This window comes from Mobula birostris, chromosome 14 (assembly GCF_030028105.1).
Source record: "Mobula birostris isolate sMobBir1 chromosome 14, sMobBir1.hap1, whole genome shotgun sequence".
In the NCBI taxonomy this organism is placed as follows: Eukaryota; Metazoa; Chordata; class Chondrichthyes; order Myliobatiformes; family Myliobatidae; genus Mobula; species Mobula birostris.
The window spans coordinates 33007290-33021124 of record NC_092383.1 but is presented as its reverse complement, the minus strand read 5'-3'; the positions used below and the strand labels follow the sequence as shown (position 1 = coordinate 33021124).

Below are 13835 nucleotides of genomic sequence, written 5' to 3'. Positions count from 1 at the left end.
ATGAAAAGCATTCGTTCTAAAATGAACCCTCATAGAACCCTTCTATATTTCTTCTAAATAGGAAAAGAAATCATTCACTGATATTCTTAGCTAATTCTGTGCCCTCGCTGATACAGCACCTTTTATTCCAAAGCCTTCAATTTTAATGACAAGTCCATGCAGTGCTTAACTAAACACTTTCTAGAATTCCACATATACCATACCAACCACATCTCCTTCAGCAAACCTCTCACTGGTCAGTTACAGCTTTGCTTATCAAACTTTGATGCGAATAAAGCTAGACTAGTTCTGCTCTCATTTCATTGAAACTGCTGGGTTTACTTCTTCTACCTGAGAGTTGTCTTTCCTCTACACTAGCTTTTCAAATCTATCACTGTGGGTTGACAAATGTTTCACTGCTGACACATGCTCTATGTGGCCTGGTTTATTTCCCAGAAACACACACAACAGTTGGTAAACCAAATGTCCTCATTGGTAAATGGAAGGAACATGAGGATTTTTCTTACATAATGGGTAGTTAGTATCTGGAACAGCCTCACAATAGTTATTGTGTTTTTTGTGTGTAATTGCAAAAAGGCCAATGATATTTAGTTTGTTCATTAAAGTTCCACTCAGCTGTCTAGAAAGTAACCATTGTGGATCAGGATTTGGATTCTTCACCCTCCTGTTCCAGTTCTGAAAAATCAACTGTTTATTTCTCTCCATAGATCCTGCCTTGCCAGGAGGTGGTGTAGTGGCATATGCACCGGACTTTGAGGCAAGTGGTCCTGGGTTCGAATCCGATCTGCGCCTTGCACCCTTTCCATCTGTGCTGGGATGAGCATCCAGTTAGCAACTCGGCCTCATAAAAAAAGACAAAAATGCTAAAGGAATGGCAAGGTTGCTGCCCGGTGCACCACAAGGCATGGAAAGGAACAGCAATGGATGCTGCGTGAGCTGCTGAGTTCCTTCAGCACTTTGTGAATGTTACTCTGGACATCCCGCATCTGCACAATCCACAATGTTTATTGTGGATCAATTCCAGATACTAACTAAATTCATCATGTTACTTCTGGTTTGGTTGTCAGTTGTGTTCACTCTATTTCCCTTTGTTCTTCACCACTCCACCAAAGTGAACAGTGTCTCCCTATCTTCTCTGTGTTATCCTCCTCTATCTCTATCAGATTACATTGCAGTCTCCTCTATTCCAAGGAGAACAACCCCGGTTTCTCCAGTTTTTTACCACACAATTAAATGGATCATTTTAGAACAGTTTTTCTGCACCCTCTCTAAATTCTTCTTCGTCTTACCAGAAGTGTGGTAGCCAGAAATGGGGACAATAACTCTGTTGCAACTGAGCTAATGTTTAATAAAGATTTATCATGACCTTTTTGCCTTCATACTCTCTGCCACTCTGCTTGAGGGTAAGAGGAGGAGTTTGGCATTGAAATGTTTTCAGAGCAAGAAGTTTGTGTTGTGCCAGCTTTAAATTGGCACTGGTTTAGAAGGGATTCCTGGAAAACAGCATCAACGGAGCATTGCCTAGCAATAACATGACAAAACCTGTTATATTGATGGTGTATTCATGCAGAGTTTTTATTTTCTGGTGAGACATTTTTAAAAGAATCTGATTTAGTGGTTTAAACAGTGGGCGCCAGTCTCCTGGACTCGGAACAAAATCGTGTCATTATAAATGCTAACCTGGATTTGCAACATTTTGATTTATTTTTACATCTGTGTTCCTGTACTTTATCTCAAGAGTTATAAAAGTACTTACTCTTCATCTCGCCTACTTGCTCTGTAGCCTTTGTTCTTACCTCTTGCATTTAAAATTGCCTCTGACAATTTGTTCATTTCTTTGCTGGCAGCCAATAAAAGTCATTACAGAGCAGAAGTTATGAGCATTCAGTACTGATACCAAGTTTTACAGGCTGAAAGCAGGCACGAAGAATCAACATTACAAAGTCACAGCTTGCAACCAGCAAACCTCTGATGACTCAGCACCTCCATGGCATATCTACCATTGAGCACAGACGCACCTAGAAGGACAGTCATCCATATTGCACTCTTGTAACTTGGGCTTGGGTTTTTTGTTTTCTGGATAGTAATTGCAGGAGTGCTCAGGAACAACACGGCCAGAGCGTATATCCACACACTCGGCAGAACTAAGCTGGTAACCTGGAAACAGATAGAAAGAAAACATGGGAACAGAATCATACAACAAACAAACAGGGCATTTGACTCACCAGGTCCATGCCAACCAGTGAGCACCTATCCATATTAACTTGCAGTAAAAAAGCAGGATAACAAAAGTGTTTTGGACACAACTTCATGTAAAGATAAAAAAATACACTGAATTCTTTTAAAATAATGTGTTACCTCCTCCACAAGTGACAGTGCATGGATAAAAATCGGTCTCTCTCCATTGATGGCTGATGGGCTGATAGAACATGAATTGGACGACACTGTCCCTCGAAGAAACATACCGAGTCTGAACAATTAAAGGAGAAAACGCACTCATTTAAAATGTCAAGTACCAAGAAAGAGCCAATACCTCAGGGAATGTGAGAATTCTTTAATGATTCATCCAGGTTAGTATTCTGAAATTCAGAGATGGATGAGCTTACTTACAATGCGACCAGACTGGATATGTTGTCTTTTGTTTTTTAACTGATTGAACTAATGAAATCAGAGATTTTATCCAAATTTGCTTATTTCAGGCCTTTCAGTAGAGATCTCATTGAGGAAGCACTGCAGTGTCAGCTAGGCCGTCTTTCAAAATGAAAAGTGACATGAATTCCCTGCCTGGCGTCTTGGTTCAATATAAAACTCAAAGCACAACAGAAAGGAGAGCTGGAGGACAGCCCCTCACTCACCATATCCTACTCAAATCACTCAGGCCACAACCCTTTAAAAACCTAGATAATATGATGATACAACCTACTACTGCTTGTGGGCCTCTAATGTGCATAAACTGACCACTGTATTTCCTTTACTATAGTAGGAACTATTCTTAAAATCTAAGCAGTTGATTATAAACTCCTTTGAGAGGTCCTGATGTCCTGAAGCCAGTTCTCAGGGTTACCCCGAGCTTCCAGCTGTCAGCCACTTTAATTTTCCATTGCATTCTCACCCTTACCTATCAGTTTCTAACTCTGACTTCTGCAATAAAGCCAAATTCCAAGTTTCAGGAAAAGCACCTCATCTCTGTTAGCCTTCTGGACTTAATACTGAATTCTATAACATCAGGTAACTTGATTTCAGTTTGTATCCACCGCCCATCTGTAATATTCGTTCTGCTTAGTTTTTTCCCCTTCCCCTCTTTTATTTTCTTTTTCTCCCTGTAGAATTGAAGGACATGCCAGCGTGACATGTCTTCCAACTCTGCGTTTTGTGACTCCTGTATTATTTCATCTCAGTTCCTTTGTCAACATTCCCACTCACTCAATGACTAGACAACCTGATTTACAGCTTATCCGAATGACCCTATCAGAGACATCCCCCATCCCACCTCCCCGGCCCTCCAGGATGCTTAACAAGCTTATCTTGTCTCCTGGAGACACAACAGATGGCAGATACTAGAACCTGGAGCAAAAGGCAATCTGCAGGAAGAACTCAACTGGCCGAGCAGCATCTATGGGGAGAAAGATATTGTCAATGCTTCAGGTTGGAACCTTGCTTCAGGGTTTCAATCAGAATCATTAATAATTCTTTTTCTCTCGTCGATGTTGCATGATCTGCTACAGATCGTTTATTTTGTCTCTTTCCCAGTTCTGACAATGGTTCTTTGATCTGACAACATTAACTTTATTTTTCTTCTCACATTTGTGGCCTGACATGTTTAGTATTCCCAGCACTTTCTGTTTTTTAGATTTCCAGAATATGCTGCGTTTAAAAAATTTTCACTTTATAAATCAATATTCTTTATTTAAATACCTGTCTTTCATTGAGTATATTGTAGGGCATTGGGCAAAACTAACATGATTAGGTAGACAGGTAGTTTTTTGTTGGAAAAAGCTCCCTTTCTTGGTCCTACCAACTGTGTTAACGTTGCAGCCAGAAGATAAGATACAAATAAAATTATCCCCCATGTCCCTGACATCATGAAGCACTAAATGTTAAGGAGGTTTATCATCCTCTTCAAACAAGCACGCGCACCTTATCAATAGAGCATGGCTATTTCTTCCTTAAACCTCCTCTTATTCGATGGGGCAAACATTTGCTTTGTTAGAAGTGGGAGTACATACTTGTGGGCTCCTATTACCAGACTGCAAACTCCTGCCTTTGCCCTCTGTCAGAATGCTTCCTTTTTAGTGGTCATGGGAGACACCTAAGAGCTTCTCAGCTATTGAGCTATGCACACAGTCTAGGGGCCAGCCTCTGGAACAGACTAGAGGGCATGACACTTATAGAGGACAGAAATAGCTAGAGTTTGGTAGTTAGTCAGAAGGCAAGGATACTTGGAGAGTGGCAGAAATCTCTGTATTTTGGCGTTTTATCCCTAGGGTATACTATCTGTCTTTATAAGCGTGGGAAAAGGGCTGAATTATGCAGCAAGGACATTATAAAGTTGTTTTTTTATTGTTTCCCTCCCCCCCCCCTGCTTTCCGCAGGGATCGCTTCCCTCCCCCCCCGCTTTCTGCAGGGATCGCTCCCTACGCGACTCCCTTGTCCAGTCGCCCCCCCATCCCTCCCCACTGATCTCCCTCCTGGCACTTATCCCTGTAAGCGGAACAAGTGCTACACATGCCCTTACACTTCCTCCCTTACCACTATTCAGGGCCCCAGACAGTCCTTCCAGGTGAGGCGACACTTCACCTGTGAGTTGGCTGGGGTGATATACTGAGTCCGGTGCTCCCGATGTGGCCTTCTATATATTGACGAGACCCGATGCAGACTGGGAGATTGTTTTGCTGAACACCTATGTTCTGTCCGCCAGAGAGCGCAGGATCTCCCAGTGACCACACAATTTAATTCCACATCCCATTCCTATATGTCTATCCACGGCCTCCTCTACTGTAAAGATGAAGCCACACTCAGGTTGGAGGAACAACACCTTATATTCTGTCTGGGTAGCCTCCAACCTGATGGCATGAACATTGACTTCTCTAACTTCCGCTAATGCCCCACCTCCCCCTCGTACCCCATCCGTTGTTTGTTTGTATACACACATTCTTTCTCTCTCTCTCCTTTTTCTCCCTCTGTCCCTCTGAATATACCCCTTGCCCATCCTCTGGGTTTTTTTCCCCCCTCCCCCTTTTCCTTCTCCCTGGGCCTCCTGTCCCATGATCCTCTCATATCCCTTTTGCCAATCACCTGTCCAGCTCTTGGCTCCATCCCTCCCCCTCCTGTCTTCTATCATTTTGGATCTCCCCCTCCCCCTCCCACTTTCAAATCTCTTACTACCTCTTCTTTCAGTTAGTCCTGATGAAGGGTCTCAGCCCGAAACGTCAACTGTACCTCTTCCTAGAGATGCTGCCTGGCCTGCTGCGTTCACCAGCAACTTTGATGTGTGTTTTTTTTAATTAATTTTTTTGTAGTTTTATATTCGGACTTAACCAGATAAAACCATGGAGTCAAGACAGTACAGAAACAGGATCTTTGGCTCTTGGACTCCACACCAACTATTTAAGCATCTATTTGTCCTCATCCCATTTTATTCCCCCTACATTCCCATAAATCCCCTCCCTGATTCTACACACTAAGACCAATTTACTGTGACCAACTAACCTTGCAACCCACAAGAAAATGGAGCACTCAGAAGAAACCGCTGCAGTCACAGAGGGAACGGGCAAAGACTGTACAGACAGTGTTGGATGTCAAGGTTGAACATGGGTCAGTGGAGCTGTGAGGGAGCATCTCCACTGACTGTACCAGTACAACACACGCAAAATGATGGTTGAACTCAGCAGGTCAGGCAGCATCGATGGAAATTAATAAATAGTCACATTTCAGGTTGTGACCCTTCTTAAAGACTTCGGGGAGGGGAGGGGGGAGAACAGATACCAGAATAAAAAGGTGGGGGGAGGGGAAGGAGGATAGCTGAAAGGTGATAGGTGACGACAGGTGGGAGGGCTAGAGAAAAAGAAATCTGATAGGAGAGGAGAGTGGACCAGAGGAGTAACGCTGTGCTATTGTTTCATGGAAATCATAGAAGGTAGAAAAATGTACAACAGGTAGAGATCCTTCAGCCAATAATGTTGTGCAAAACTAATCAACTTAATCTATTCTGTCTGCACACGGTCTAAATCCCCCCCCCATTCTCAACAAATTACAAGCTATCTTGAATATATTTGGGATATCTGCTTTAAAATAACATTCCTTCTGTCCCACTCCATTTACACAAAGTTAATAGCAGGGGCCTCCCTTCACCTTAAACATGCTTTTCTTCACTTCCGTATGCACACTTCAATCTGGAGTTTAACCTCGAGTATTTCTCAATGTGCACTTACGTTGCAGCATATGGTATATTCTAAATAACATTTTGCAAAATCACTTGATTTATTCTTCGTAAAGTGTAGCTTGATATTGCCAGGAGAGAAAATTCAAAGTCATACATTTAGATGCCAATTTAAAAACAAGAACGAAAGTTCACTGGAGTTTATTCACGCAGAACTATCCCAGTATTGCTGCTAATGCAATTTCCTTCTGGTATTATGTTCCGAGTATAAGCACAGGATATTTGCAATGATTGTTTAATGCCTGGATTTTGGTTCGGGTTCCCTGCTTTTACAATGTAAGTAATGATAGTGATTGCTGCAGCTAGTAAAATCTAAAGTCAGTGAAGGATATTAAGAGAAGGGAAAACGTAGTTGGGAACAGCATTGGGGGAAAGGCAAAGAAATCTATCTCAGCAAGTGAGGAAAGGAAAGTCTTCGAAAAATAGGGAGAATTCTGTGCACCTATGTGTATTTAATGAACTGATTTCATCTGGTTTGAAGGATGGGTTCTGCTACCTGGTGATAGACTGTTTAATACAATAAAATTGATAAAAGGCCAGTCAAATTATCCTGAGGCCAATCATTTTTATTGTCTATTTTTGATGCATTAGCTCAATCAGTATAATCAGTTTTCATGACTGACAGTCTGGAGAAAAGGCTTAATCAATTCATGTTACAGGTAGATTGATAACTTTCATTGCCATTGTTGTTAAAATTATGAGGAAGCGGTTTAGCCCACTACATAACTGGCTGTTCGATGAAACAGTCATCCATACAGACCCATTATCAAAGATTCAAAATACAGTTATTATCAAAGTATGTATGCAGTGTACAACCTTGAAATTCATCTTCCCCACATACAGCCACGAAACAAAGAAAAACATGGAACCCATTCAAAGGAAAATAGAAAACCTCCCATGTAAATTCAAGCAAATTAAGCACCTGTTTCACTGTACGCATTTTGACAAAATAAGCTACAATTCATTTTCAGTTCCAATAGCAAGACACTTAATCTATAAACATGAGAGTTATCCATAATTCACAGTTATTAAAAGAAAGTGAAGTACATTAAGGATTAGGTGACCCCAGAATTTTTCTCCTCTGAACTGGAACAAGAGCTGACTACTAGATGATCATCTTGCACTGTATTTGCTGAGGCCATTGAACAGTAATGAACCTTGAAATTTAATTACTCAGCAGAGGTCCAGTTGAGTGTTTGTGAAAAACAAACGAAAAGCTGCTGGGAAGGAAAGATGAGAAGCTGGGGCCTGTGAGATGGACTTTGGAGATTCCATTTACAGTCAAAAGTCTTCACAAAATCTACCAGAAAGTTGCAATTGGATTACTTAATTGCTTAGAAAGCAGGAAATGGTGAGGGTAAACATAACAATTCTACTCCTCTTCCTATTCCTTTTGCAGTTTGGTTCAAGGACCAAGGTGTTTCTGTGTGTGAGTTGAGATCTGGGTGATGCAACGGGCTGTACTGGAAGGTAACAGAAGTGAACTATGGTTCCAAGTGTTAGAGAACCACCTTGACATATCACATAAATTTTTGGTATTGTTCTCAGGTGCACGCTGGAGGAACTCAGCAGGTCGGGCAGCATCCGTGGAAATGATCAGTCAATGTTTTGGGCCAGAACCCTTCATCAGGAATAGGTCTGATGGCTTCTCTTCATTCCTGATTTAAAAATCCAGCAAGTATGCCCACTGCCCCCACTCCATCTTATTCAAAGGATGTTACGTTCCCTCCCCTAAACAAGTCCCTTTGCAGCCCTGTCAATGGACTCAGCAGCACACGACACTTAGAAAACTCTCTCTGCCAGAAGCGGTAAGTGTTGAAAGCCCAACAAGAGTTACCACTTGGAAGGGGCAAGAGGTGTATAGTATTAATTATTGGGCCTACATATTTTGACCTGAAAGGTAGCATCATTCTCACAGCAAGAAATTTGTTATTAAATCTCCCATGCAAGCTGCACCATGCCACAGTTAACTCTCCAACTTGCAGCCACACTTCTGTATGATGACCGCAAATATTAGCAACCTCACAATGAATGCAAATTCCAGGCATTGATCATCTATAGTAAAAGATGATTAATCAACATCTTCCGTTGTATTTTTGCAGTGAGGTGATTTTAAATGTCATTGCCATTTATCACATTTTCTTTTGTATAGAGAATCACCAGATGAGAAATTACTTCACAGGTCACAGCTGAAAACTTCAGAAGAGGCAATAACTTCATAATTTTCACTGTTGAGCATTGAGGAAATATGAGAAGGTAACACAATCCTACTGCTGTATCCTTCCCCCCACCACCCAATATTAGATTATCAGTTCCACCCTTGTTCTGTTAGTGCTGCTGCACATAAAACTATGTTTTAAATTGGCTGAACGGGTTTGTGTTCCTAGGCACTCCAAAGAGTTCCACCAAAACAACTGCTTCTGCTTACTTCCATTGTGCTAAGACCCTTACCTTGACACACAGGACCAAATTGTAATTGCCATCCAAAAAGTACAAGAGCAACACTTCTGTTATTGTGAAATGATAGTTTACTGATTAAATTTCTAGACCAGGAACCCAGCATCCAAAATTTACAATCCAGAGAGATAAGATAACATTTCACAATAAGAACTTAAATTCAGTTAATTATATGAATTGGGAATAAAAAGTCAAGTGATGGTACTCATAAGAGTTCCAGTTCTTTTAAAACCTATCTGGCTCACTGATGCCATCAGAGAAAGAAACTCATCCTGCCCACCATGGCTTATATATAACTCCAGGGTCATATCAATGTGATCAATTCATAACTGCCCTCTGAACAGGTTATAGGAAACACTCTGTTATGTCAAAATGCAACAGTTCAATGACACAGCCCACCCAATACTGCCAAGGTACTGGTTTAAATTTAACAAATATGTATGCATCAATTTTGAAATGTCTTTGAAAACATGGGGGGAGCTTTTAGAAAGCTGCCTTACTGACTTACCAAGACTTACCACAGAAACGTACTTTCTAGCAATATTCCAGAGTTCTCCACTATAATCCCAGCATGTCCTACATAGTAATAGTGGTTTGCAATGAGGAATTTACATTCCTGGGCATTCTCAGAATTGACTCTAGTCTCATGGCAAAGGGTCAAACACAGGCAAGGAAACTTGCAGTCAGCTGGCGATCGTGGCATGATCAACAGTAACAAGACTATTTTTGGTCATCGTAGTGTATTTCAACCAGGCTAACTAAAAACATCTCTAATCAACTACCATCAAAATATCACCTGTGGAAACAGAGCATTCAGCACACTCAATCATAGCTACACCACCATCATGCAGGCTTACAGTGCCATCCCATACCTAGACCTGGTTGTACTCCTGGCACATAGACAGAAAATGAGAACCACAGTACCTACCGTGAAGATATCAACGCTGTGGACCAGACAGGAGGAACAGCATTTCCAGGACTGCTTTGAATCAGTGGACTGGACTATATTCAGGGATTTATCTTCAGATCTGAATGAATAGGTCATGGCTATCTCTGACATATCCAAGATTTGTGTGGATGAATGCATGCCTTCAAGAACATACTGTCTTCCCAAACAAGAACCCTGGACAAACAAGGAAGAGTCACAGTCTGCTGGGGGCTAGGTCTATAGCATTCTACAGCAGCAATCCAAAGCAGTCCAGGTACAATGAAGGGAAGGCCATTGTGAGAACGATAAAGCAACCTTGAGTGAAGCTAGAAGCGGAGCCATTTCTTCCTATAAGGCAAGACTTAAAAGCATAAACAGCAGTAATGCTTCAATTGACAATGAGTTGAAAGACTTTTGTGCATGCATCGAAAGGAAGAATAACGCTACACCTATGCAAATCCCCACAGCATCTGGTGACTCAGTGATCTCTGTTGTGGAGGCCAATGTCCAAATATCTCTCAAGGGGGTGAACCCTCATAAGACATCAGGCCACAATGATGTACCTTGCCAAGTAATAAATACTTGTGTCAACCAACTGGCAGGAGTGTTCAAAGTTATAACACCGCAAGACATGGGAGCCACTTGGCCCATCAAGTCTGCTCCACCATTCTATCATTGCTGATTTATTTTCCCTCAGCCCCATTCTTCTACTTTCTCTGCATAACCTCCGATGCCTTTACTAATCATGAACATGTCAACCTTCGCTTCTTCAACCTCCCAACTGCTAGTCGGTGTTTCGCACCTGCGTCATGAGGGCAGCAATCAGAGCGCCAAAGCAGATCAGAGTGAGTTGCTTCAACGATTATCAACCAATAGCACTCACATCCTACTGTTAAGTGCTTCAAGAGGCTCGTTCTGGTTGGAATTAACTCCTGCCTGAGCAAGGGACTTGGACCCACTGCAACTTGCCAACCGCTGCAACAGCAGATAAAATCTCACTGGCTAGACGACAGCAGTACATACTGTATGTCAGGGTGCTGTTTATCAATTTCAGCTTAACATACAACACAATCATACCTTCAGAACAAATCAGCAGGCTTCAGAGTCTGGACTTCTGTACCTCCCTCTGCAACTAGATCCTCAACTTCTTCATTAGAACACCACAGTCAGTGTGGATTGGTGAAAACATCTCCTCCTCACTGACAATCAATACAGTCACACCTTGCGGATGTATGCTTAATCCATTGCTCTACACTCAAGGCTGTGTGCTTAAGCATAGCTCGAGTGCCATCCACAAATTTGTTGACGACACTGCTTGTTGGTAGAATCTTCGATGGCGATGAGGAGGCTTACAGGAGTGATGTAGTGTTGGATAGTTGGTTGAGCGGTTTCACAAGGACGACCTCACACGCAATGTCAGCAAGATCAAGGGATTGATTGTGGACTTCAAGAAGGGTAAGTCTGAGGAACACACACCAACCTTACTGAGGGGTCAGTAGTTGAAATGGCGAGCGACCTCAAGTTCCTGGTTGCCAGTGTCAAAGAAGTTTTATCCTGGGCCCAAAACAGTGATGCAACCATGACGAAGGCACGTCAGTGGCTATACTTCATGAGAGGTTTCTAGAGATTTGATATGTCACCAAAGACACTGCTACAGATGTCCAGTGGAGAGTATTCTTACTGGCGGCATCACCGACTGGTGTGGATCTACTGGTGTACAGGGAAGTGCAAGAGGGTGCAGAGGCTTGCAGACCCAGCCCGAATCGTGGGCACAACTCTCCCTGCTTCGACAACATTTTCACGAGTTGGTGCCTCAAGAACATGGCATCCGTCATAATAGACCCTCACCATCTGGACAAGGCCCCCTTCTCACTATTTCCATCAAAGAGGAGGTACAGGAGCCAAAGGATGCATTCCAAAAATGACTGCACCTCCAGCCAAACCCTTCCTGCCTAACTACAGTATTGGACCCATCGGAGGATATTTCCCAATTCAATCCTGCCAATTTAAAGCATGGGAAATAATCTTGTCCTATACTTCCATATTCCATTCTTTAAGTCTGTCACTGACTTTTTCTCTGCATGAGAAAACAATATATACCATGTACAGGGCATTGACTTTCAACATTGTATCAGAGTGAATTTTGGTACCTTGAATCAATACAAGAGTTAACCATGAAGCTTGTGTTTGTTGCAGATCTGACATTGTTTGTACTATCCATTCAAAATGATTTCCATGTGGATGGAACAAATTTGATTTCCAGGTAAAAACCTTACTGTGGGTCTCCACAGACTGTGGTGCCCCTTGCATCTCTTGTGTTTACTCTGTGAGGGTTCTGCACATGAACTGGCTGTATTCAGTATTCGGGTGGAAAGTTTTCAGCTCACTCATCCCATGTTCCTCATGTACAAGTAATAACCAGCATCTCTCAGTCATTCTGACTGCTTAATAAAATTACTTTATGCAACAGCTCACAGATATCTGATCAAAGTACATTTATTAACAAAGTATGTATACCATATATGACCTTGAGATTCATCTTCTTGTAGGCAGTCACAAGACAAAGAAACAACAAAATTGATGGAAAAAATCCACAACACAGTGATAGTCAAACATTCAATGTGCAAAAAAAGTAAGAACAAATCACGCAAACAATAAAAAAAAAGCAACTAAACAATCACAGAACAGGCACTGCAGAGTCCCCGAAAGTAAGTCCACAGCCACGGAGGCAGTTCGGTGCTGCAGCCAGTCCAGTAGTCCGATGGCTGCAGACAGGTTCAGTGCTGAGGTGAGTGCCTTTGGCTGCTGGCTACAGCTGCAGAGTTCGTTCAGCACTGAGGCGAGTAAAGCCTCCTGGAGTCGTGAGCTGAACACCGGTTTGTCCTTCACCCTCGGCCTCAACACCTTCATCTTTTTAATCTGGCTCGGTGATTAAATTGGCTAAACATCAGTTCATTATCTACGTTCGGGCCCGAGCCCTGTTGCTTCAACCTGGCACAAAGTTTAAGACCGGCCCCAAGTCTGCTCCAGCAATACCTGCATCCTCGAGCGTCCAGTTTGCTGAATCCTTCAGGATACCACAAAAACGCCAGGTTGTACAGACAGTCTAAAAGCGCACCTCCCAGGGAGAAATAACAGGCTGCAGACTTCAGTGATCATAGTCCCGAGAAACTATATTTAGTAGAGTTGTTAGCAGCCTGAGAAATGTCGCCGTGTTTCGCTAGCGCTATCTTATAGTTTAGGGATGAGCGAATAAGACCTGACAATTGGCTGGTTCAGTGTTCAAGAGAGAAAGATTACTGTTTAATGGAAATCATCTAAATTGACAGTGACAAATTTCTACTGGAATTCCAGTAGTAAATTACAATTTGATCTTGAACAAATTGACAGTAGCAACTGTGAAGCAATGCTGCTATATCCTCTCTGCTAAGTTGTGCCTGAGGCAACTATTTCTTACCGAGTTTTACATCAAGCAAGTCATCTCTGGATTGTGTTATCAACAACATCTCTCCTTCCCAGGAACAGATAATCAGTCTCACTCTCAATTCCTAGCAGGTGGGGTGGTGACATAAATAGGAAAGGCATGATCATTGTTGAACTTCTATTCTACATACGGATCCTGGCAGATACTTTCAAAGCCAAAGAAAAATAGAATTCAAACTAATTTTATTAAATAAAACCTACAATCTCAGAACAGCATTTCTTACTGTGGATTTCTGCAAAGCCAGACAGATTCTGCAGTCCTCCATACTAAAGTACCTTTGCAAAAACAAACCAGAGAATATTTTGTCATGCGGTAACCTCCTAAAAATGCCACAGTTTTGAAACAGCAATGATAGTTCATGGCCACTTTATTAGGTACAGGAGGTAACTAATAACGTGGCTGCTGAGTTCATATGCTACATGTACACAAAACCTTACCCTATTGAATGAGCTGCTCTGGTGACTGCTTCAGTTAAACTTTTGGAATCAAAGGCAGGGATGCTACAAGTCAATGACAATGCTGAACGA

The 13835-nt window shown here is 42.1% G+C and overlaps 1 protein-coding gene across 8 annotated transcripts in view; it reads right to left on the bottom strand.

The window, feature by feature from the left end:
- The window catches only part of adamtsl3 (ADAMTS-like 3), a 776875-nt gene that overhangs the window by 229997 nt on the left and 533043 nt on the right, over positions 1-13835 (bottom strand). For all 8 annotated transcript variants that reach the window (XM_072278334.1, XM_072278335.1, XM_072278336.1 and 5 more), the window contains 2 exons: positions 2359-2470; positions 2019-2157 (listed from right to left, as the gene is read on the bottom strand). In XM_072278334.1, coding sequence (XP_072134435.1) covers positions 2019-2157; positions 2359-2470 — 251 coding nt within the window. The remainder of the gene's footprint in view (positions 1-2018; positions 2158-2358; positions 2471-13835) is intronic.